The 24,492-nt window shown below is 44.0% G+C and overlaps 1 protein-coding gene across 4 annotated transcripts in view; it reads right to left on the reverse strand.

Annotated features, from left to right (window-relative positions):
• Positions 1 to 5,620: 5,620 nt before the first annotated feature.
• The window catches only part of ZC3H7B (zinc finger CCCH-type containing 7B), a 139,745-nt gene continuing 120,873 nt past the window's right edge, over positions 5,621 to 24,492 (reverse strand). For 3 of the 4 annotated variants that reach the window (XM_040406791.1, XM_040406792.1, XM_040406794.1), the window contains 5 exons: positions 22,781 to 22,886; positions 17,028 to 17,136; positions 16,750 to 16,889; positions 15,906 to 16,069; positions 5,621 to 7,177 (listed from right to left, as the gene is read on the reverse strand). In XM_040406791.1, coding sequence (XP_040262725.1) covers positions 6,949 to 7,177; positions 15,906 to 16,069; positions 16,750 to 16,889; positions 17,028 to 17,136; positions 22,781 to 22,886 — 748 coding nt within the window. In that variant the 3' untranslated portion in view covers positions 5,621 to 6,948. Of the gene's footprint in view, positions 7,178 to 15,905; positions 16,070 to 16,749; positions 16,890 to 17,027; positions 17,137 to 22,780; positions 22,887 to 24,492 lie in introns of those variants that run through there. The other variant, XM_040406793.1, reaches the window with a different exon arrangement.

The following is a 24,492-nucleotide window of genomic DNA, read 5'->3' on the forward strand; positions in this document are numbered from 1 at the left end:
GAGTACCTGAAATCATCCAGGTCTTCTAACGCTCCCCGGCCCTTTAGTGAGATGTGCATAGGCCCTTATACATCAATAACCACACCGAGGTCACTAGACATACACAAAGCTGCAATACTACTAGTTATCGACACTCCATTAGGACTCCAGAAATGGCACAAGCAGCGATACAATGGAATGGCCATGCATAATAGAATATACTATATAAATATATAGTGGAGTTCTTTATTCTGTGTATCCAGGACAATTGACAGGAGACTAGCATGTAACAAGGAAAGCCGACCACCAGAATATCTTCATGCTCGCCCTAGGGTTACCAAGGCGCAGGGGGCAGCGCCATCTTTTTCTATTTTTAATCTATGAATAAGGATTCCCTATTTGGAAAAAGAACAGTTCATTAAATAAAAGGCAAGCTAAATATTTACTATACAAGCTCCCCTAGCCGGGGTTCTCATGCGGCTATATGCCTATACTGTTGCACATGTCTGCTACCTATTTGCATTTGAAAACGATAAGTACGGTATACATTTTTCCTTACATACAGATGTACTGAAACATTGAAGACTGAGTGGTTGCTATAAGACCTTGCACTACCTGTGATAAATTCCCCGCACTGCGTTGACATGGTCGCACTCCTGAATTAACATCGTACCATGCATGGATCTCAAAAAGGAGGCTGAAGGCAATAATTTTGATGCTGCGGCTGCGCTCCCACGTACTACAACCTCAGACGAGAGGCTTTTCTGATTTCTCCTATCCTTATCATACTAATAGTAGTGTATTAAGGAGCGCAAGTCTGTTTCATGCCAAGTCAGCATAAAGCTGTCAAATAGCGAATATTGCAAATAACCACAGAAAGAATAAGCATTTCATACAAGCATTCATCATGCATCATTGGAACCCCAAAAATCTACCTTCAAAGTACTGTCTGCCATAATTAAGACTTTACCTGTACTTCCTCCCTTCCACAACCATCACACATATACCGATTCATAATTATAATTTTTTCACTTTGACACTTTTATAACTTACTGTACCTTCAAATATTCTATATGTACAATTCTATTTAGGTCCCTCACTAAATACCAACAAGAATACAAGGAAATCCACTGATTCTTAAGTGTGGATCATGCTCACGCCCCAGCAGTTGTAAGGCGTTGTCTCATTCAGCTGAGAGCTGTTCCTCCGACACCCCATATGCACACTCTGCTACAGGTGTCTGTGCCTTTAATGGAGAAAGGGGAATAAGCAAACTGCCGAACATCTCTGGTAACAGCTTATGTCCCGTGGGAATAAATGATCAGGGAATACTAAAATCCACCATGCACAATAATTCTTTGCCCAAACATGTGCCAGCCGGGGAGAATCAGGACATGCCTATACATATTACAAAGTCAACCAGTCATGCCAAAATGGTTGGTTTGATTGACATACATCTACTGTGTTTCGGCTCCTCTAGAGCTCGTTCACACAGTGGTTTGAGTGTACCAATTCTGCTGTGAAAACCTCCTCCCACTGTTGTCAATGGGAGTCCGTGTTTTCATCTATATGGCTGCAGATCATTTCTGTGCAGGTTTCCAGAAAACATCAAGATCGGACGTGTCCATTCTTAGTTCAGTTTCTGTCCAGAAACCACCGCCAACCAGTGTGTTATCACACGGATTAGCCCCACTGAGTGAAAAATGCAAAACTGCAGCCGAAACCCAAGCGTCAGCCTCGGATTTCAGTCAGTTTCTGTGGTGGTTTTCCCTAGTGGAAAAAATACTCAGTGTAGACATAACCTAACATTACAACCAATCCCCGATTCTGAATCTGAAAATTATACTAGGAAAAAAAAACATAAGAGCACAGTTCTGTGAACCCACATTCCCGGAGATCCAAAAAACAAAAAACAAAACACACAATACAAAAATAGGTTGTGTTTCTTATGTGACTGGCCTCCCAACTCTCCCTCAAAGGGGAGATAAAGATCGGACAAGTTGGAACTCAACTGCTCAATCCTTTTGTTCTCAGGAGATAAACTGCTGCAGCAGGTTTTCTCTCTTCTAAATATGCATTCTCGGGTTAGCCCGCATATGTATGGGAGGATCAAGAAAGATAACTGTTGGCCAAACAAGCATTCGTCCAACATTTGGGGATAGCTGTCTTCTCCAAGCAAATCTACATTGGAAAATGACAAAAGAAAAAACACTTTCTGCTGTACAAATCTGAATTTACGATGGCCCAACATACAGTCAGGTCCATAAATATTGGGACAGACACAATTGTAACATTTTTGGCTCTATACACCACCACAATGGATTTGAAATGAAACAAAGATGTGCTTTAACTGCAGACTGTCAGCTTTAATTTGAGGGTATTTACATCCAAATCAGGTGAACGGTATAGGAATTACAACAGTTTGTATATGTGCCTCCCACTTGCTAAGGAACCAAAAGTAATGGGACAATTGGCTTCTTAGCTGTTCCATGGCCAGGTGTGTGCTATTCCCTCATTATCCCAATTACAATGAGCAGATAAAAGGTCCAGAGTTCGTTTCAAGTGTGCTATTTGCATTTGGAATCTGTTGCTGTCAACTCTCAAGATGAGATCCAAAGAGCTGTCACCATCAGTGAAGCAAGCCATCATTAGGCACAAAAAAAACTAAACAAACCCATCAGAGAGATAGCAAAAACATTAGGTGTGGCCAAAACAACTGTTTGGAACATTCTTAAAAAGAAGGAACGCACCAGTGAGCTCAGCAACACCAAAAGAACTTGGAAGACCACGGAAAACAACTGTGGTGGATGACCAAAGAATTCTTTCCCCGGTGAAGAAAACACCCTTCACAAAGGTTGGCCAGTTCAAGAACACTCTCCAGGAGGTAGGTGTATGTGTGTCAAAGTCAACAATCAAGAGAAGACTTCACCAGAGTGAATACAGAGGGTTCACCACAAGATGTAAACCATTGAGGAGCCTCAAAAACAGGAAGGCCAGATTTGAGTTTGCCAAATGACATCTAAAAAAGCCTTCACAGTTCTGGAACAACATCCAATGGACAGATGAGACCAAGATCAACTTGTACCAGAGTGATGGGAAGAGAAGAATATGGAGAAGGAAAGGAACTGCTCATGATCCTAAGCATACCACCTCATCAGTGAAGCATGGTGGTGGTAGTGTCATGGCGTCGGCATGTATGGCTGCCAATGGAACTGTTTTTCTTGTATTTATTGATGTGACTGCTGACAAAAGCAGCAGGATGAATTCTGAAGTGTTTCGGGCAATATTATCTGCTCATATTCAGCCAAAGGCTTCAGAACTCTTTGGAGTGTTATGCAATGGCCAAGTCAATCACCTGACCTGAATCCGATTGAGCATGCATTTAACTTGCTGAAGACAAAATTGAAGGGAAAATGCCCCAAGAACAAGCAGGAACTGGACAGTTGCAGTAGAGGCCTGGCAGAGCATCACCAGGGATGAAACCCAGCGTCTGGTGAGGTCTATGCGTTCCAGACTTCAATTGCTGTAATTGACTGCAAAGGATTTTCAACCAAGTATTAAAAAGTGAAAGTTTGATTTATGATTATTCTGTCCCATTACTTTTGATCCCTTAACAAGTGGGAAGCACATATGCAAACTGTTGTAATTCCTACACCGTTCACCTGATTTGGAAGTAAATACCCTCAAGTTAAAGCTGACAGTATGCAGGTAAAGCACATCTTGTTTGTTTCATGTCAAATCCATTGTGGTGGTGTACAGAGCCAAAAATGTTAGACTTGTGTCGATGTCCCAATATTTATGGACCTGACTGTATGCTTCTCATTTAACTGTAAAAAACAAATAGGCTGTAGACATTAATATTTAATGTGTCAACCCTTAAACACCATTTTCTCTTATAAATCAAAATTAGAATTCTTTATATATCTTTAGAGGTTGGTGCTCTTTTTTATTTTTTACTCCAAGCCCCAAATTCACTGCACCCAAACAATTCGGTCTGCAGCCAGCACTAGGAGGGAGCTTAGGCACACTATTACACTATTTATATACTGAACTTAATAAAAAAAAAGCAACCAAAATATTCTCATTTTAAACTGATCTGTCACCACAGCATATGAGAGGGACAGATTTGCTGTAATATCACAGCTAAATGGCACAAAAACTGCTGAGCAGTTATATTAAAGAGGACCTTTCACCTGTATAAACGATGTTAACTGAGTATGCTGCCATATAGAGCGGCGCCCGGGGATCTCACTGCACTTACTATTATCCCCAAGCGCCGCTCCGTTCTCGGCTCCGGTACCTTTGCTTCTTAAGTTATAGTAGGCGGGTCTGCCCTTGTTCTGTGGCGTCTCCTTCTCCTAGGCTGCAGCGCTGGCCAATCGCAGCGCACAGCTCACAGCCTGGGAGAAAAAATTAAGAGCCTCCAGAGAATATGGCAGACTCCTAGTCCTCTGAATTCACCGATTAATTTGCCATGCAGTTTCAGTAATTTTGTAGTCATTTGCCTAAAGCTGGTCAAAATTGCTGAGGATAATTTCCTAGTAATCATGAGTTACAAATGAAACATTTCCTACATGGCTGGCCATAAACATTAGATTAATATTATATATACCTGACAGATCTGATGTCTATGATGACCTCCAGACTCTCCTTGGACATACCTTTTGTTCACAGGTGAAAACAATGTTCTTTCACAGTGGTTTCTCCATATCCCCATTGACATCATACAGAGAATCAGTGTTCGTGGAGAGATAGCCGTTAGCCAAATGCTCGTTATTATTAGTTATCCAATATGTAATATGCCCAACATAAATGCTGCGCTCTGAGCCCCCCACCCCCTGCTTGTAGATGTGTAACAGAAATCTATTTTGTGCCCACTTCTCAATGGAAACACAATCTACTAGCCCGATAAGGGCTCTCTCAAAATAACAGAGCACAAATTTTTCGGGTGATATACGTTCAGAAGAAAATACTATAATCTCAGCCTGATAGAACGTTCACAACAAAAACAAAAATCAAGTTTTATTAAAGTCAATAATTAAAAGGGGTAAATATATCAAGTTAAAAACCAGGCAAACAGGAAACACAAAATGTAGAGAGGGACTTAATCGAATGCCATCTACATATGGGGTAACCTGACAAACAGCCTAGGGTATGCTCACCTGTATCATCTGTATTAGAGAGTACCAGCAAACCTAGGACTTACTGTAACGGCCACAAAGGGCAGGGAGTCAAAATAACAGACTAGTTGCCATTATGTATCCATCCCTATATTAGTGCCCTATACTAGTCGGTGGATGGAAGCAATCGTCTGATGAGTAGAACCAGTATATAGCAGTGGAACGATACCAGTGTCACTGCCCTGCCTAGGGAGCTCTATCTCAATAATACATTTGCTCGACGCGTTTCAACGTGGACATAACACCCCAAGTTTCCTCAGGAGCGATAAAAGTTATACTTCAATGCCAGTTAATACATTGCACCCGCACTATTGCGTGCAGGCACCGGCGCTGTGATGGCTGTAATATTTCAGTGATAGCTCCATATATGAAAGTGGTCTGGACCTACATTTTTACTGGACTATTAGCCAAAATTTCTCCAGCTTACAAGTAGACATTCTCTCAAAGTTCCCTTTTTTTTGGGATTTAAAAATGGAGAAATTTAGTAGCGCAATTGTGAACTAAATTATATGTTATAGTATCTTGTCCACTTAAATATTTCAATTAAAAATGGCCTCAAGCAACCTGTCTTAGAATGTGAGCAGGGCTGGTTGCCTTCTTTGCAGAGCTGCCTAGGGGGGTGAGGCCTCACTACCACTTGTATATACTACACACTGGTGAACATTCCTGTTAGGTCTTGTTCATATCTCCATCCAGCAGAGAACAGCCTGACGGGTTTTGCCGGATCTGGCTGTGCAGGATTCTCTAGTTCAATATACTGTAATGAGATCTGGCTGCTTTCTGGCATAAATGCCAGGTTCTGGTCGGACATGCAACAGTTTGTTTGTCCGGCCGACAGACGGCATTTGTGCTGGATCAGGAGGATGGATCTCCTTGATGGAGATGTGAATGAGGCCTTAGGCTGCTCAGCCATTATGGCCCATCATAAGCAGAATCGCATCATTACCATCTATTGTAGAGCAGTGTAGTGTGTAATGAGGCTCCACTCCCTCACCCCCTGAGCACATCAGCAATTGGTGGCAATCAGTCCCACTCACATACTACGAAAGGTTGCATGCTGCCATTTTAAAACATTCTTGGAGAAGCCCTTTAAATAGAATTACGGTCTTTTATTTTGACAGCCATATAGTTAACACAGTATTAAAGGGGTTTTCCAGGCTTTTAATATTGATGACCTATCCTCAGGATAAGTCATATATATCAGATAAGCAGGGGTCCAACGCCTGGCACCCCCCACGATCAGCAGTATGAAGAGAAGGCAAGTGTCGTCTCCCGTCTCTCTTCCTGCTCACTGCTTCTAAGTCAGCAAGCAGAAAAAGAGACACGAGATGGCAGTATTCTCATACAGCGGATTGGCAGGGGTGCCGGGTTTCGGACCCGAGCCGATCTGATATCAATGACCCATCCTACGGATAGGTCATTGTTAAAAGCCCCAAAAACCTCTTTAAAATTACTGAGCTGTTCCGCTACCAAGTGATAACTAAATATAATACATTGAGTAGAAGTTACACAATTTCTCATTCATAGAAACAAAATCTGGAATATCTGGCGATGCCGCACCAAACATTGTTGGAAATATCATAATTATTAATACATAAAATAGAATGTTTCAGTCCTGCAGACTCTTTGATTGCACTAAATTCTTTGGGGAAACTTACTTCTCAAAATATGAACTGGGAAGAAGTGATGGCCTAGAGTTACAGATACATTGTGTGATGGTAGTAATCCAGCGTTACAATTTAATCCCACATCCCATGTCTTATACAGGTGATATGAATACTTTTCGGTTTTACTGTAATTCTGCAGTCCCTTTCTCCTCAGATCCTTCTGCCAGATCTTGCATAATGAAGGAGTATTTGCCAAAGTCAGAGTCGCTGGGCTCCAGTAACATGTCTTTACGGGCTTTGGAAACTTTGTACTGTAGCAATTTTCTGCGTTCATGCCATTCTGCCAGTTCTTCTGTTCCATGAGCAAAAGGGCAGTTGTTTTCATGCGGGCAACTCTGTGTCTCCTCATACCTATGGTGAAATTAGATAAAATATGCATTTATAAAGAAAAAATAATAATTACTTTGACTCGTCTATTAGTTTTTATTTTATTGCAGCAGAAAGACAAGTGGACTGGTTCTATCGACAACTTGGCACAAGGGGGCCCAATCTGCCTACAAGAAATGCTGGGACTGTGCAGTTACCATGGGAGCCTGGCTGTGACTGACAGCGAGGCTACTGCCACCATCTGAGAGAACCACAATACTAGCCATTTAACCCCTTAGATACCATGGTCAATAGTGACTGCAACAGTTAAAGGGAACTTGTCACCAAAAAAATCGCTTATTAAGCTGTTCAGAGTACCTTATAGTGCTACATAGTAATGTCCTATTGCACTTTTTCTTCGTTTTCCAGCATTTAGCCTCATTGAGAAATCAATGTTTTATTCAGCTGCTGCCCCGTGCTTCAAGTCAGGCTTGAAGTCAAGGGGGCAGCGGCCTAGTAGTCTCCAATCCTGCTCTTCCCGCCGCCTTGATTGACACGCCGCATCTCAGTGCCGGGAGCGCGCTCTCAGCCCGCATGCGCAGTAAAGGGCTGCTGTAGCGCGATCCCGGCTCCGGCTCGTACACTCAGCCGGCTACAGCGCATGCGCCCGCCAGCCTTACATACTCGCGCCCGGCATCTTCTCTACCTGCGCATACAGAGCAGGCGCATGCGCTGTAGCGAGACTGAAGCCGGCTGAGTGTACGAGCCGGAATCGCGCTACAGCAGCCCTTTACTGCGCATGCGGGCTGAGAGCGCGGTCCCGGCACTGAGATGCGGCGTTTTAATCAAGGCGGCGGGAGGCGGGGAGAGCAGGATTGGAGACGACTAGGCCGCTGCCCCCTTGACTTCAAGCCTGACTTAAAGCACGGGGCAGCAGCTGAATAAAACATCGATTTCTCAATGAGGCTAAATGCTGGAAAACGAAGAAAAAATGCAATAGGACACTACTATGTAGCACTATTTGACACCATGTCCCATTTGAAGCCCACCTGATGCACCCCTAGAGTAGAAACTCCAAAAAAAGTTACCCCATTTTAGAAACTACGGGATAGGGTGGAAGTTTTGTTGGTACTAGTTTAGGGTACATATGATTTCTGGTTGCTCTATATTACACTTTTTGTGAGGCAAGGTAACAAGAAATAGCTGATTTGGCACAGTTTTTATTTTTTGTTATTTACAACATTCATCTGACAGGTTAGATGTGGTATTTTTATAGACCAGGTTGTCACGGACGCGGCGATACCCAATATGTATACTTTTTTTTAAAATTTATGTTATATTTATAGTAGGCATTTTTTATATCTATTGAGGCCCTCACGCAGTTGGGGAACAGATGAAGGACTGTGGAGGATATTGACTCCATCCTGAACTTTTGGTACGTCAGATATTGGTTGAGGTTCTTCAAATTTATTATCAGTCGGAATGAACAGTTGGTTTTGGGAACCAAAAATAGGGTTGAATAGAAGCCCTCTCCTTGTTCGCTTTCTGGGACTGGTACAGAGACTGCTTTGGCCAGGGGGCTGTTTATTTCTTCCATAAGAGCCACCTGTTTTGGAGAATGTTGGTTTATGGCGGTAGCCTTACGGTAATATTTCGCCAGGCAGGAGAAAACGAAGAAAGACCGCCTACCTGGGGTCTGGCGTCATTGCTGAGAGGAATTTAAAGTCTGAGGTCTGGATTTAAACAGCACGCTTTTTGATTTATCTGATCTCCATTCTCTTTTCCTTTGATCCCCAAAACCCCTCTTTTTCTCGCTATACCGAAATGGCTTCCCCTGTTTAGGAAAGGACGGCGTTGGAAATCCTTTTTTCTTATCCGATGCCTTATCTAAAATGTCGTCTAAAGCTGACCCAAACAAAAAATTTCCTTGACAAGGAAGGGCGCATAGCTTAGATTTTGATGCCACATCGCCCTTCCAACCTTTCAACCATAGGGACCCTTCTGGCTGAATTAGATAGAGCAGCCGCTCTAGCAGATAGTGCATCAGCGGAGGCATCAGAAATAAAGTCTACTGCTCTGGACATGGTTGGGATAGCTTCCAGAAGCTGATCCCTAGGAGTCTTGTTCTCTATATGAGACTAGTTCCTCCAACCAGACTTTTAATGACCTTGCCACTGAAGTAGTTGCAATATTTGGTTTGTAGTAGACGCCTGTCAATTTTTTCTTAAGTAGGCGTCTGCCTTTTGTCCATTGGATCCTTAAGAAATCCTAAGTCCTCAAACGAAAGAGCTGACTTTTTATAATTTTTTTCTACAGGGGCATCTACCCTGGGTACCTCCTGCCAACCTGATACTTGTTCATCATCAAAGGGGTACTTTCTCTTAACCGCCCTAGGGATAAAGAATTTTTTGTCTGGCTTTTCCCATTCACGCTTAATCAGGACTTTGATACAATCCTAAATGGGGAACACCCTAGGACTTTTTTGGCTTCAGGCTTTCAAACATGAGTTCTGGTCTAGACCTGGACTCCTTTTCTTCATCCAGCTTCATCGTGGATCTAGCCACTTTCAATAGTAGATCCGTATCCTCAACTCTGAATAACGGCTTCCCTGTCAAATCTTCAGAGGAGGAATCTGAGCTTGCAATGGCGCCCTCCTCCTCAGACTCAGAATCCAAACTATCCTCCACTATTGTCTGAGCCTTCTTATGTCTGGATGAGCTAGGCAGGGATTTTTTAAGATGTTCCACAGAAGAACGAACTTCCTTTTTAACTAACTCTTGGACGTTGTGCAATAAAGATGGAGACTCCTCTGCTACTAACTTATCCAGAGAAGGTTGGCAACATGTCTTAGGGTAGGACGGGCTCTATTTTCGCTTGCAAATTCCACACTCTTTAGCTCTTGTTTTGTGGGTAGCTTTCCTTGGGGCTTCTTTAACCTGCATTTAATAAATAGCCCCAATCAGTCTAATTCTTACCATAACAATAAACTCCCCAAAGGGAGATGGTGGGGGTTAACCCCTCTTACCCCCAGGAGTACCGTGCTGGATTCAGAATGCAGCTCCTGCATGTCTGCGCGCAGTTGAACTTCCCCTTCTTCCTGCATGATGCTGCTTCAAGGGGACAATGGAGGGAAGATCTGGCCGTCCGGTCAAAAATCTGGCTTGCCGCTGCTCCCTCCATGCTGGCTGGCCAGCGTTTCCCTTTTCAAATGGGCCGCGCACGCCCACCATGTTTAGGCTTCTCCCCTTCCGGCCGGTGAAACGCATGCGTCACTTCCGGCGCGACGTGCGCGTCCAGACTCTACCTGCCGCCAAATGAGAGGAGGAGATACTCCTCCCCCCTCACGCCGAACTTCGCCGGCCTGGCAAGGGACAATGAGGCAGCCCCAGGCATCCCCCCCATTGCCCTGAAGAAGGAAACCGCCGGGCTTCTCAGCGGCTCCTAGTGGAGACTTACGCCGACAGGTACCTCCAATAGGTTTCAGCCTTTTAACCCTAGAAGTCCTGCAGCCCCAAAAAACAGACCTGAGAAGAACTCCTCCTGTCTTGGACAGGAAACAGGAAAGACCAGAGTGTGGTGGAAGGCAGTGGACCAATTTAACCCCTTAGGGACGCATGACAGCATGTTTCCCCGAGTCCTTAAGGACCCATGACGTACCGGTACATCATGGCGCGGCGGGTGTTAATCGGAACAGGATGCCCGCTGTCACAACGCCGGGGGGGGGGGGTCAATTCAGACCTGCAGTTGCGGCGGCTGTGCGGCGGTGCCATCGGGTCCCCATGAGGCTGTGGGGGGGACCCGATGGCATGGAAGGCAACAAGATGTCTAAGGAAGGCATCGCGCTGCCTTCCGGTGAAGAGCCTGTGAGATCCAGCCCCCTGGAGTATTGGAATGCATTGTAAAGGAATATACCCCCCAAAGTTCAAGTCCCAAAGTGAAAAAAAAAGTTGAAAAAATAAAGTTTCCCCCCCAAAAAATTAAAGTTTCAAGTAAAAATAAACGAAAACGTAATTTTCCCCAAATAAAGTAAAAAAAAATTGGTAAAAAATTGGTAAAAAATAGGAGGGGGGGGGGGGGGGGGGGGAGTATACATATTAGGTATCGCCACGTCCGTATCGACCGGCTCTATAAACATATCACATGACCTAACACCTCAGATGAACACCGTAAAAAATAAAAACTGTGCAAAATAAACCATTTTTTTGTCACCTTACATCACAAAAAGTACAACAGCAAGCGATCAAAAAGGCGTTTGCCCACCAAAATAGTACCAATCTAACCGTCACCTCATCCTGCAAAAATCATACCCTACCCAAGGGTAATAGCCCAAAAACTGAAAAAACATGATTTTTTTTTTGCTTCAAAAATGAAATCATTGTGTAAAACTTACAAGTATACATATTAGGTATTGCCGCATCCGTGACAACCTGGTCTATAAAAATATCACATGATCTATAACCTGTCAGATAAATGTTGTAAATAAAAACAGTGCAAAAACAGCTATTTCTTGTTATCTTGCCTCACAAAAAGTGTAATATAGAGCAACCAAAAATCATATGTACCCTAAACTAGTACCAACAATACTGCCACCCTATCCCGTAGTTTCTAAAATGGGGCCACTTTTTTGGAGTTTCTATTCTAGGACTGTATCAGGGGGGCTTCAAATGGGACATGGTGTAAAAAAAAAACAGTCCAGCAAAACCTGCCTTCCAAAAACCGTATAGTATTCCTTTCCTTCTGCGCCCTGCCGTGTGCCCATACAGCGGTTTACAACCACATATGGGGTATTTCTGTAAACTACAGAATCAGGGCCATAAATATTGAGTTTGGTTGTTAACCCTTGCTTTGTACTTTGTAACTGGAAAAAAATTAAAATGGAAAATCTGCCAAAAAAGTGACATTCTGAAATTGTATCTCTATTTTCCCATTAATTCTTAAAGGGTTAAAGGGTCTCTATCACTTCGTATGACATAATTAGCTCTCAGACACTAGCGATCCGCTAGTGTCTGCTCTGGCCAACCATCCTAATATAACAGCTTTTGGGGCAGCCGTTTTGCTAAAAAAATAACTTTTATAAATATGCTAATGAGCCTCTAGGTGCTATGTGGGCGTCATTAGCACCTAGAGGCTCCGTCTACCTTCATACACAGCCACCGCCCAGCGCGTCCCTCCAGCCCGCCCATCTCCTGCTGAATGCGATCCTCCGTGTGACGCAGCGGACGAATTCTCGCGCATGCGCCGTGCGCGGCTGTATTCGGCGCATGCGCAGTGAATGTCTGACCGCTTCCCTGCTCAGACATCTCCACTGCGCCTGCGCCGATGACGTCATAAAATGGGGTCATTTTTGGGTGGTTTCTATTATGTGAGCCCCGCAAAGTGACTTCAGACCTGAACTGGTCCCTAAAAATGGGGTTTTTGAAAATTTCAGAAAAATTTGAAGATTTGCTTCTAAACTTCTAAGCCTTGTAACATCCCCAAAAAATAAAATATTCCCAAAATGATCCAAACGAAGTAGACATATGGGGAATGTAAAGTAATAACTATTTTTGGAGGTATTACTATGTATTATAGAAGTAGAGAAATTGAAACTTGGAAATTTGCAATTTTTTTGAAATTTTTGGTAAAATTTTTATTTTTTTATAAATAAAAATGATTTTTTTTTTACGTCATTTTACCAGTGTCATGAAGTACAATATGTGACGAAAAAACAATCTCAGAATGGCCTGGATAAGTCAAAGCGTTTTAAAGTTATCAGCACTTAGTGACACTGGTCAGATTTGCAAAAAATGGCCAAATCCTTAAGGTGAAATAGTGCTGAGTCCTTAAGGGGTTAAAGATCTGGGAAGTTCCTGTTTTCTGTACGGAAGGGGGAGGATCTCTCACAGGTGCTGTCATGGGGCATAATGGAAAAACTTTTAAGAGTAACAACGCTAATAGAACGTATGAAATCAGGGACCTGATAAACTGCAAATCTAAAGGGGTGGTTTATAAATTCACATGTTCCTGCAGAAAAGAGTATGTCGGTAAAACAACTAGAGAGCTGAGGAGGAGAATTGGGGAGCATATTGGCGACATCAATAATTTAAAGGGACACTTCCATTCTCGCCTGACATGAGACAGAACACGATGGTAAGTCCTCTTTTTTTTCTGTTTAAGTTCTTTTTTTGCGTTCCTTATACGGAACCATTAATTTCAAAATACTGAAAAAGCCATACGGTCGTGTGCAAGAGGCCTAAGACAGAGTGTCTTTCCTTTAATGGGCATTGAGAAGAATAAACCATTAGGAAGACAAGGAGATTGGGATAGAAGAATTCTCCAATGTGAGGCAAGGTGGATGTAAAAACCGTACACCCTTTTGGTTTGAATGAGCAGCAGAACTTTAGCTGCTTTATTTGAATCATATAAGCAAACTCATAGGATCTATTTATCATTCCCCTTCTTTTCAGTGTTTTATTAGTTCCATGATAAATATTCTTTTAATTTAGCCATGGTATTTGATCAACTTTGATGTTCTTTGTAATTAATCCCTCCTCTCCGATTTGTAGTTATTGGTAATTTTTATCATTAACAAACCGTGTGGTACCTGTCTTTTTAAATCTATTATGGGGCGATTCAGTTCAGTTAAACAGCTGTCAGATATCATTGACAGCGAGTGAGCGCTGTGTCCGGACGTCACTCGGTTGCCTAGAGACGCCGGCGCAGCGCTTCACTAGGTTTCCGGCAGCCTGGGAGATCGTGTGATGCCTACTTCCGATGGCCGTGGAGCGCACGCGAGCAGCACACGCTGAAGGGAGGCGGGTCACTGGGAGGCAGATACAGCCGGATGATTTTAACAAGGAACACTTCCCCACACCAGGTACGGACGACCATCACTGACCGTGCCTATATTCTCCACATTACAAGAACATTGTCCTTGACTTTGAACTAGTAAGTAGGGGATGATGCATTATCTCCTTGTCTTTCATGTGGAAATTTATGTGGAGGTTTTTGAGAGACCATTGTGTTTTTTTTGTTTCTCTTTTGTTTTTTCAGTATTCCTCTTCACTTTATTAAAATCCCCCGATGAGTTCCGTTGGTGGAACGAAACATGGCATGTAGGGCATTCTAGTGAGGGCATTTGTAGGGATTAGGCCCAATAACCAGGAAAGGTTCCGTATCGGGTGCTCTGTGTCTGTTAGGCAGGGTTTACGCTCAGGGCTAATTAGGAGATTGACTGCTCACTGCCACCGACATCATGAGCACTGGTCACTTGTGTCCTATTGCCACCGAACATTAGGATATTTACGTCACACAACGGAGGTTGACCTGAATACTTCCGGAAGTGGTAAGACCTACCCTTTATTATAATACTGCAGCCTCAGGAGATGGTGGTTTTGTTTGTTCACTCACTGCAATTGTTGGTTGTCTACAATTTTAAACAATTATAGTAAAAGTTATGTTTTAATAGTATACCCGGTCCACAGTGTGTTTTGATATATATTGGGGTGAGACAATATACCTCTACACGATTATTCTTCGTGTATTGAGGCATTTAGTTTTTTTTCTATTAAAAACGGTCAAGTGAGCAAGTCTGGCTAATACGGAAATCCTCATTCAGGTCTACTGAGAAGGACGGCACTTGCTTGTCTGCTCTCCAGTCAAGCACTGGGCCCAAGGGCCCTTATTCAAAAGGATGGAGTCGTAGAGGTAGGAGCTGCACAAAAGGAATTATTGCGGCACAACCCCTTTAATTGATGTGACAGTTCCTACACCAATAAGTTAATGTAGACAGATTAAGTCACACTCTATATGAGTCAATATATTAGTGTAGCTACAACAAAAGTATAGAAATATACACATTAAAGGGTTATTCCCATCTCAGACATTGGGAGCATATTGCTAGGACCTGCACATGCATGGCTGTCCTCCATTCATTTATGGGAACGCTGAAAATAGCTGAGTAGCACGCCCGGCAATTTTAGGCAGTCCCATTGGAATTAATAGGAGGCACCACTCCATTTACTTCTATGCGGCTGACGGATGTAGCTCGACTATTTTCAGCGCTCGATTAGGAATGACTGGAGGGTGGCCACTTATGGGCAGTGTGCCCTCCTGGACTGCTCCGTACTAAGCATAGGTGTGTGTCCCAGAGGGACTAGCGATGTGCCCCCAATGTCTGAGATGGTAATAACCTTTTTAAAATGCACTAAGCACTCATGATTTGTTACCATTCTTTGTGATGACAAGCAGTAGGGGAAGAAGCGGACTGCAGTGATGGATGTAGTCTTCTTGCAGATATTTAAATTGTAATTATTTCCTGATCTCCAGCTAAGTAATTAACTTATACTTAACAAGTAGATAATTAACAAGGAAACAGACCTCTTATTATGGATATGCAATAATATACCAAATACTATGCTTCTTTTACGGTTACAATGTCACTATTTAACCCTTTCAGGACCTCCACCGTACATGTATGGTCGTTAAAGATGGCGCTCACATGTAGTCTGCATCGCTGTGAAGTGATCTGTGTTGATTGGACTGCTTTGGAGAAGGCAACACCCTCTGAGGAGTGCTGAGGTATACTCCGCCTTGTACCTTTACTGCAGGTTTACATATTGAATGCCAAAACGGAGCGGGGGCTGTGGCAGGAGAACGGAGGGGCAAATCAAAGAAAAAAATAAAAATAAAGCGTGCCTGAATCTGGAGACCAACAGGAAAAAGGGCGTCTCTACAGGGATGTAAACCCTTTGGTACTTTCTTCTACCTGAATACATAAAGTAAACACACTAACCTTTCACAGAGCTTGAATTCCCCAGCTGGAAAGCGGTATTTCCAAGAACTATCTTCACTTTCCAAGGTGAACACACGATCCTTATGCTTCTCAGACTGGATGTGTTTCTGCCATTGCCTCTCGCTGTTGCTGTTCTTGCCACAGAGATAGCAGTGGAAACCAGCCTTTTAGGAGAGAAGACCAGCATGCATATGAGGAACTTCTACCCCAACAGACCTCTCAACACCTATATACATCATAAGCATATATCACATTAACCATAAACATTTCCAAATTATCAGAAGACCTTTTCCCCAAAATATGGCCTACTTTCAGCTTTAATCCAGTTGTAACCAATGTTTATTATCAGAATCTCTATCCATATTACCACATTTTAACTTCGAGGGGTATTCCAGGATTTTAATATTGATGGCCAATCCTTAAGGACAGGCCCTCAATACCGATTGGTGGGGGGGTCCAACATCCAGCACCACGACTGATCAACTATTTCAAGGTAGCAGCACCCTGCCGTTCCATTCATTATCTATGGGACCACCAGAAATAGCTGTGGTCCCACAAAGAATGAATGGAGCAGCAGTGAGCATGTGCAGCCTGCCTCTCATCAGGAAGGGGAACAGGGATCCCATTCTCTGGATCGTTGGGGATCCCAGCGGTGGGACCCCCACCAATCAGTTAGCTACCCTCTATCCTGTGAGTAGGGAATAATTTGAATACTGATTTTATAATAGCTTTCTTCTCTTAGGTGTTAACCCTTATACTCCCACGTTGATTAAAATCAAGAGTGATACTACATTCCTTATAATATTCCATTAAATAAATCAGCCAGGCGGAAAAATCTATTTACCATAAGATCTGCATAATCTGTTGGCATGACAATCTGTTTCTCAGCTTCTTTTTGGACTCCAGATGCGGTTGCTGTCTTTCCAGGTTTCTCTGCCAGGGCGTTCTTATTACATAAATCAAACAGCAGCTGTAGATCCAGAACTAAGTAGTGAGGAAACAAAAGGTAGACTGGTTGAGAGGCTGTGAAATAGAATTGTATTTATCATCTCTACTGCAGAGCTTGCGCTCTAGTCTATATGGTAACTGTTAATCCCTGTGAAGACATTTGCATTCACTGACCTTTGTTCTCCTTCATAAATGTCCAGATGTCTTTTTCCTCAGTATTGTGCGCAAAGGTGCAATTCCCAATATACTGACATTTCTTGCCATTTTGCACATGGACACAGATCTATGGCAAAAGAATAATTTCAATTAATCCCTACAAGACGACAACACATACGCATTTTATCTGCAGTACACACTTGCCTTGGCCACCTTAGGGGTTTTTCCGGTAAATAGTATTTAACAAGTTCCTTCAGCATGGCCCCTGGAAAAGAATAATCACACTTACCTGCTCCACATTGTTCTGTTCCTCCGCTCTTACCTTCTGATCCTGGCACTGTTCAAATCTGGTTGGCTATGAGCATGGTCACATGTGCCGCTCCAGCCAATGGCTGACTTTTGTGGTCACACGCAGCAGGTCACCGCTGTTATTGACTGGGTGACCATGCCCATGGCCAGCCGGATGTAAACAGTGCCAGGACGAGAAGATGGCCAGAGCAGAGACAGCGGGGAGGACCAGAGCCACATGGAGCAAGCAAGTATGAATCTTCTGTTTCAGGGGCCATGCTGCCCAGAAAACCCCTTTATAAAGAGAATCTTTCACCAACAAAATGCCAATGTCCAGACAGACAGACCCCACATATTGGATGCTTCCCCAGCATCACTGCACCTGTCTCACAAATCCTGTGACTGAAATTTGGATTTGGCACATGCACAGAACAGTTCCTTCAGACCAGACTAGGCCAAGGGGCTTTTCTGCACATGTGCACATTCAAAGTAACTGTCCTGAATGTAAGTGCCAAGAGCGGTACGGTGAAGCCCGGTCCTGTCAATCAGGCTAGAGTGGGAGGGAAAAGTGGAGGAGGAGCTGTGCTGCACAGAGCGGCTCGGCCCATCCGCAGTGCAATTAGAACCTAATTTGCATATGGATAAAAAGGCAAGTTTCTCGGGACTGCAGTATCAAATTTGGAAACAAAATGTATATGTGCAATATGTGCACAGGTGACGGCAAGGAGGAAACATGACGTGGTTACATGCACCCTAAACACAGATACATTGTCTTGGGCATTCGTTATTATACGTTTTTGTCAATTATCTCTGAGATCTGTTATTTAAGACAGGAGAAATAAGTACTCCTCCCAAGACTTTTCCTCCTGTCTAAAATAACGAGTCTCTGACGGAACTGATAATAACTGATGCTCAAAATAAGGCCTCATGCACACGACCGTTGTGCCGTTTTCCGCGGACCCATTGACTTTCAATGGGTCCGTGGAAAAATCGGAAAATGCACCGTTTTGCAGCCGCATCCGTGATCCGTGTTTCCTGGCCGTGAAAAAAATATGACCTGTCCTATTTTTTTCACGGCCAACGGTTCACGGACCCATTCAAGTCAATGGGTCCGTGAAAGAACACGGATGCACACAAGATTGGCATCCGTGTCCGTGATCCGTGGCCGTAGGTTAGTTTTTATACAGACGGATCCGAAGATCCGTCTGCATAAAAGCTTTTTCAAAGCTGAGTTTTCACTTCGTGAAAACTCAGAACCGACAGTATATTCTAACACAGAAGCGTTCCCATGGTGACTACAAACTGTGTACAAGACTGCCCCCTGCTGCCTGGCAGCACCCGATCTCTTACAGGGGGCCGTGATCAGCACAATTAACCCCTTCAGGTGCGGCACCTGAAGGGGTTAATTGTGCTGATCACGGCCCCCTGTAAGAGATCAGGGCTGCCAGGCAGCAGGGGGCGGACCCTCCCCCCCCCCCCCTCCCCAGTTTGAATATCATTGGTGGCCAGTGCGGCCCCGCCCCCCCCCCCTCTATTGTAATAATAGGTTGGTGGCCAGTGCGGCCCCCCCCCCTCCCTCTATTGTAATAATTCGTTGGTGGCACAGTGTGCGCCCCCCCCCCCCCCTCCCTCCCTCTATTGTAATAATTCGTTGGTGGCACAGTGTGCGCCCCCCCCTCCTCCCTCCCTCTATTGTAATAATTTGTTGGTGGCACAGTGTGCGCCCCCCATCGGCCCCCCCTCCCTCTATAGCATTAACAACATTGGTGGCCAGTGTGCGGCCTCCCATCTCCCCCCCCCCCCCCCATCATTGGTGGCAGCGGAGTTCCAATCGGAGTCCCAGTTTAATCGCTGGGGCTCCGATCGGTAACCATGGCAACCAGGACGCTACTACAGTCCTGGTTGCCATGGTTACTTAGCAATAGTACAATAGTAGAAGATTCATACTTACCGGCTGCTGCGATGTTCGTGTCCGGCCGGGAGCTCCACCTACTGTTAAGTGACAGGTCTGTGCGGCGCATTGCTAAATGAACTGTCACTTACCAGTAGGAGGAGCTCCCGGCCGGACACAGACATCGCAGCTCCCAGGTAAGTATGAATCTTTTACTATTGTACTATTGCTAGTAACCCGCTGCCACCAATGATCGGGGGGGGGGGGGGGGGGGTAGATGGGAGGCCGCACACTGGCCACCAATGTTGTTAATGCTATAGAGGGAGGGGGGGCCAATGGGGGGCGCACACTGTGCCACCAACGATTTATTACAATAGAGGGAGGAAGGGGGGGGGGGGGGCGCACACTGTGCCACCAACAAATTATTACAATAGAGGGAGGAAGGGGGGGGGGCGGGGGGGGCACACTGTGCCACCAACGAATTATTACAATAGAGGGAGGAAGGGGGGGGGGGGCCCGCACTGGCCACCAATGATATTCAAACTGGGGAGGGGGGGGGGGGGGGGTTCTGCCTGGCAGCCCTGATCTCTTACAGGGGGATATGATAGTACAATTAACCCCTTCAGGTGCGGCACCTGAGGGGTTAATTGTGCTGATCACGGCCCCCTGTAAGAGATCGGATGCTGCTAGGCAGCAGGGGGCAGTCATGTACACAGTTTGTAGTATATTCTAACTAGAAGCGTCCCCATCACCATGGGAACGCCTCTGTGTTAGAATATACTGTCCGAAATGAGGTTTCACGATCTAACTCATATCCGACAGTATATTCTAACATAGAGGCGTTCCCATGGTGATGGGGACGCTTCAAGTTAAAATATACCATCGGATTGGAGAAAACTCTGATCCGATGGTATAAAAGGGACTCCAGACTTTACATTGAAAGTCAATGGGGACGGATCCGTTTGAAATGGCACCATATTGTGTCAACGTCAAACGGATCCGTCCCCATTGACTTGCATTGTAATTCAGGACGGATCCGTTTGGCTCCGCACGGCCAGGCAGACACCAAAACGACTTTTTTTTTCATGTCCGTGGATCCTCCAAAAATCAAGGAAGACAGACGGACAAAAAAACGGTCACGGATCACGGGAAAACGGAACCCCGTTTTGCGGACCGCAAAAAAAATACGGTCGTGTGCACGAGGCCTAATGGATCAGTTATTTTTAGTGCAAACTGATGCTAACTGAGCTTGACTGATGCTCAAAATAAAGGATCAGAAGAATGGAAAAGAAAAGCTATGTGAATGCACCTGGAATGGTCTACACAGGTTTAATATGTTTCCACCTATTAATTAACAGCGTAACATTAAAGCCTCATGCACACGTGCTTGGAACACGGACCGTGAAATACCGGCCTGGATTCCTGCTGAGTGCAGGAGCGCACGGTGTCATTGGTTGCTATGACGCCGTGCACTTCACGCCGCCGCTGCACTACAGTAATACACTCGTATAGATCATACCAGTGTATTACTGTAGTGCAGCGGCAGCAGGAAGCGCACGGCGACATAGCAACCAATGACGCCATGCGCTCCTGCACTCAGCAGGAATCCAGGCCAGTATCTCACGGTCCGTGTTCCAGACGTGTGCATGAGGCTTTAATGTGATGCAATAGAGTCCAGGTCATATTAGGTAACTGGGTCTATAAATAGTTAAAGTCAAGGTACATTATGTTACGTGATACTGCCATTATCTTTCATGCCTGGGCCAAGTTATTCCTGCCTGACATACCAAATTTTTATGAGCTCCACCCTGCTTAATTGAATGCCGTCTGAATCATTAAAATGGACATTCTGGCCAGCAGGAAAAAAAACAATCAAACACTTGTATAGGAACGAGCCATCCCATAGATGTGAATGGGACAGCGTTCTTGTAGTTACACCTGCTCACCGCTGCAATGTCGACAGTGAAGGGAAGGCTGCGCTGGGACGGCGCACAGCTTTCTCTTCAACCAGCTGATCGGCGGGGGTGCAGAGCATCACCCGCCGATCTGATATTGATGACTTATCCTGAGGATAGGTCATTAATAAAAATCTCAGAAAACCCATTTAATAAAGTTTTCCAGGATTTAATCCCATTTTAATTAGGCCCCCTAGCATGTGGTACCTAAAAATGAATCATACTCACCTGCTCCCCGCTGCTCCGGTCCTGTGCACTGGCTTCATTCAGCGATCTTCCAGTCCTTGGCTTGTTTACTTCTTGCTGGGGTACAGACGGGAACATGTGCACTGCTGCAGCCAATGACTTTCCTCACTGGTAAAGTATCCCCAAGCTGCACTTGACCCAACAGTGATGTGCTGCTTGGGGACAAGCCAAAGTCTGGACTGGAGCGGTGGGGAGTAGGCGAGCAGGATTCTTTCCTTAGGTTACACATGCTTCTTTTAAAGGGGACCAAATCCTGGAATAAACCTTTTAGGCTTTTTTACATGGGCTGAGGTTCGGGATAACTATTGGAAGTGAACATTTCTATGAACGCTCGCCCCCCATAACAGGCCTGTGTAAAGGTGGAGCTGGTCAAAAGACAAATGAGCAAAAATGCTTGTTCATCAGGTGCTCTGTTTATGTGGAACATAAAATAATTTTCCACTTCTAAACAGCAATCGGCTGCTGATAGGCAATAAACCTGTACGTGGACAAACAATCTTGTATCGATTATTCATCTCCATACAGAGAGGATGACAGCTGCAGCTTTACTGCAGCTGAATCATCGGCCATTATAAGGAATGAACCGTTCATTCCCAATCATCGCCCACGTAAAGAGCTATGCCAACTAAACCACAGATCTTTCAGACACCTTCATAATTTCTTTACGAGTACAGGGTATTTCTTTATGGATACAGTAGGATAGGCCATAACAGGCATCACAGCTGTTCAGACATGACCCCATGTCTTCCAAAAAAGAGCTCACACGAGCCCATTCTACAGATAGGAGAGGATGCCATAAATGTCTTCGGTAAGAATACCCCTTTAACTAAGCAGTGATCAAAACATGTTCTGACATTGGTATACTTATTGCTTATGGGTGAGAAATGCAGATCTACAAAAACATGTTGGGATCTGCATGTGGAAAATCAGCTGCCAGATGCCACTGGCATCTCAACTCTAGCACCACACAGAGAGGCAGATCTGTTATTAAGGGGTCTACTTATAACGCAATTTATGGACGGGGTTGTGGAATCAATTACAGTAAGTTTTTCATTTTTGTTCCTCAATGACCTATATTTAAAGGTTGAATGTCTTGGGTTTAAGGTTTACATAGGCTCTCACATGATACTGTACTATAAGGGCTCCGCCAGGGCCATAAAGTCCCTTCTCTATGTGAAACCGCTCAATCTGGATATAAGCAGGTAGACATCGTGTAGTGACTTCCACTATCAAAATGTCAATTTCCTTTAAGAAAGACAAGAAGCGATGGCTACTTAGCCAATCAGTTTCATTACCTTCTGTTTTCATCTATGTGGCACAAACTTGAGAATACTAAAATATTAAATGCATGGTACTACATGGGTTTTCACATTTTAGTATATGCAACATACCTCATACTGCTGAGGAAAAGAGCGAATCGATGGAAGGGGCCTGATGGGGACCCATTTTTTTTTGGTCTTTGACATCACCAACAACACTCGCTTATCTTTTGTCCAGCTGTAAAATAGAAGAGAAAGCGGTCAATTAGTGTCTTGACAGACTTAAAGGTAATGTGTCGTAAGAGGATGACCTATTGTTTTTATGTTAGACATTTATTTTTAGGTTTTTTTACATTCTCCTTGCCACAAAAAAAAAAAAAAAAATTATATATATATATATATATATATATATATATATATATATATATATATATATACACACATACATACATACATACATACATACACACACATATATACAAGCATAAAAGCATAATCCTGCAATTTTTCGCACTGGCCACTAGGCCTAATAGGTCATTATTTCCTTTTCTGCACAGGTAACTTTTCTGTAGCCATTATCCTTATCACCACAGGCAGAATTACAATGACAAGTAACAGCTCGATATGGATAACACAGAATCCACAATTCATAGTAGGCGATACCACAGCCTGTTTGCTCCCTCCTGAACTCTGCACAAGTCACAGAGCATAAAACTCTCATGTAAGTCAATGGGGTCAGCTCCTGTCCATTGTGTTTATGGCCTACGTAGCCGCTCTCAAAAGACTGGAAGTCTTAAAGGGGTTGTCCACTTTCTTATATTGATTATCTATCCCCAGGATAGGTCATCAATAGCAGATTGGCGAGAACATGACTGCCAGCACCCCCACCGATCAGCTGTTTGAAGAGAACACAGCTCTCATACAAGCGCCGCCTTCTCGTCTCCGTTTACCTGCTCACAGTCCACATTGCAGCAGCAAGCAGTGTAATTAGAGCTCCTCTGTCCCCATTCACTTCAATGGGACGCCTCTATCCTGTTCATATCAGATCCCCCGCCAATCTGATAATGATGACCTATCCAGAGGTTAGATCATCAATACAAAAAAGCAGACAACCCCTTTAACATATTTTAGGCCTTGCGGCCAGTGTTAAAATTGCAGGATTATATAAAAAAAATTAAATATAGATAGCGACATAGGAAAATTTTTAAAGATTCAAAAAAAAAAAAGTTTAACATAAAAACGTGATTGAAAAAAAGAGGTCATTTTCTGATGACACGTTCCCGTTATGAATTAGAAGACAGGAGTGTATATATGTATGTAACAATTTGTGTATTGCCTGCTCAGGGCCCTCTACAAGAGCATATGCCAATTCTGGTGCCATTCAGCACACAAATGCTGTGGCCGTGCCCAAGTGGCGTTCCTTGGCCAATGGACAACTTTAGCCCTCTTTCACACATCTAAGTCAGTTAGACATCAATGAAAAAAAAAATCTGTGTTTTATCCATGAAGATGTCTGTAAAGGGTCAGTTTTTGGTTGGTGGATCCATTTTGTAGCCACCGTGTTGCATTTGTGTTCTACGTGCACTGCCAAGCTGAAAAGAAAAGGCATTTCCAGAGTATCTCCTACCAATGGTCTGTAAAAACAAGCGACAGAACATAGATGCCATCCGTGTCGTGTCATTGGTTTTCACGGACCCATACAGACCAAAGTACTGCATGCTTCCGTTTTTTTCCACTAACCCACTGTCAGTGTAAAAAAAAAAAGTATTTGTCAATAAAGATATTAAAATGAATAGATCAGTGTGCCATCCGTGGAAAACATGGACAGCACATGTGCGTTAGTC

The sequence above is a fragment of the Bufo bufo genome, chromosome 9 (assembly GCF_905171765.1).
Source record: "Bufo bufo chromosome 9, aBufBuf1.1, whole genome shotgun sequence".
NCBI classification, from domain to species: domain Eukaryota; kingdom Metazoa; phylum Chordata; class Amphibia; order Anura; family Bufonidae; genus Bufo; species Bufo bufo.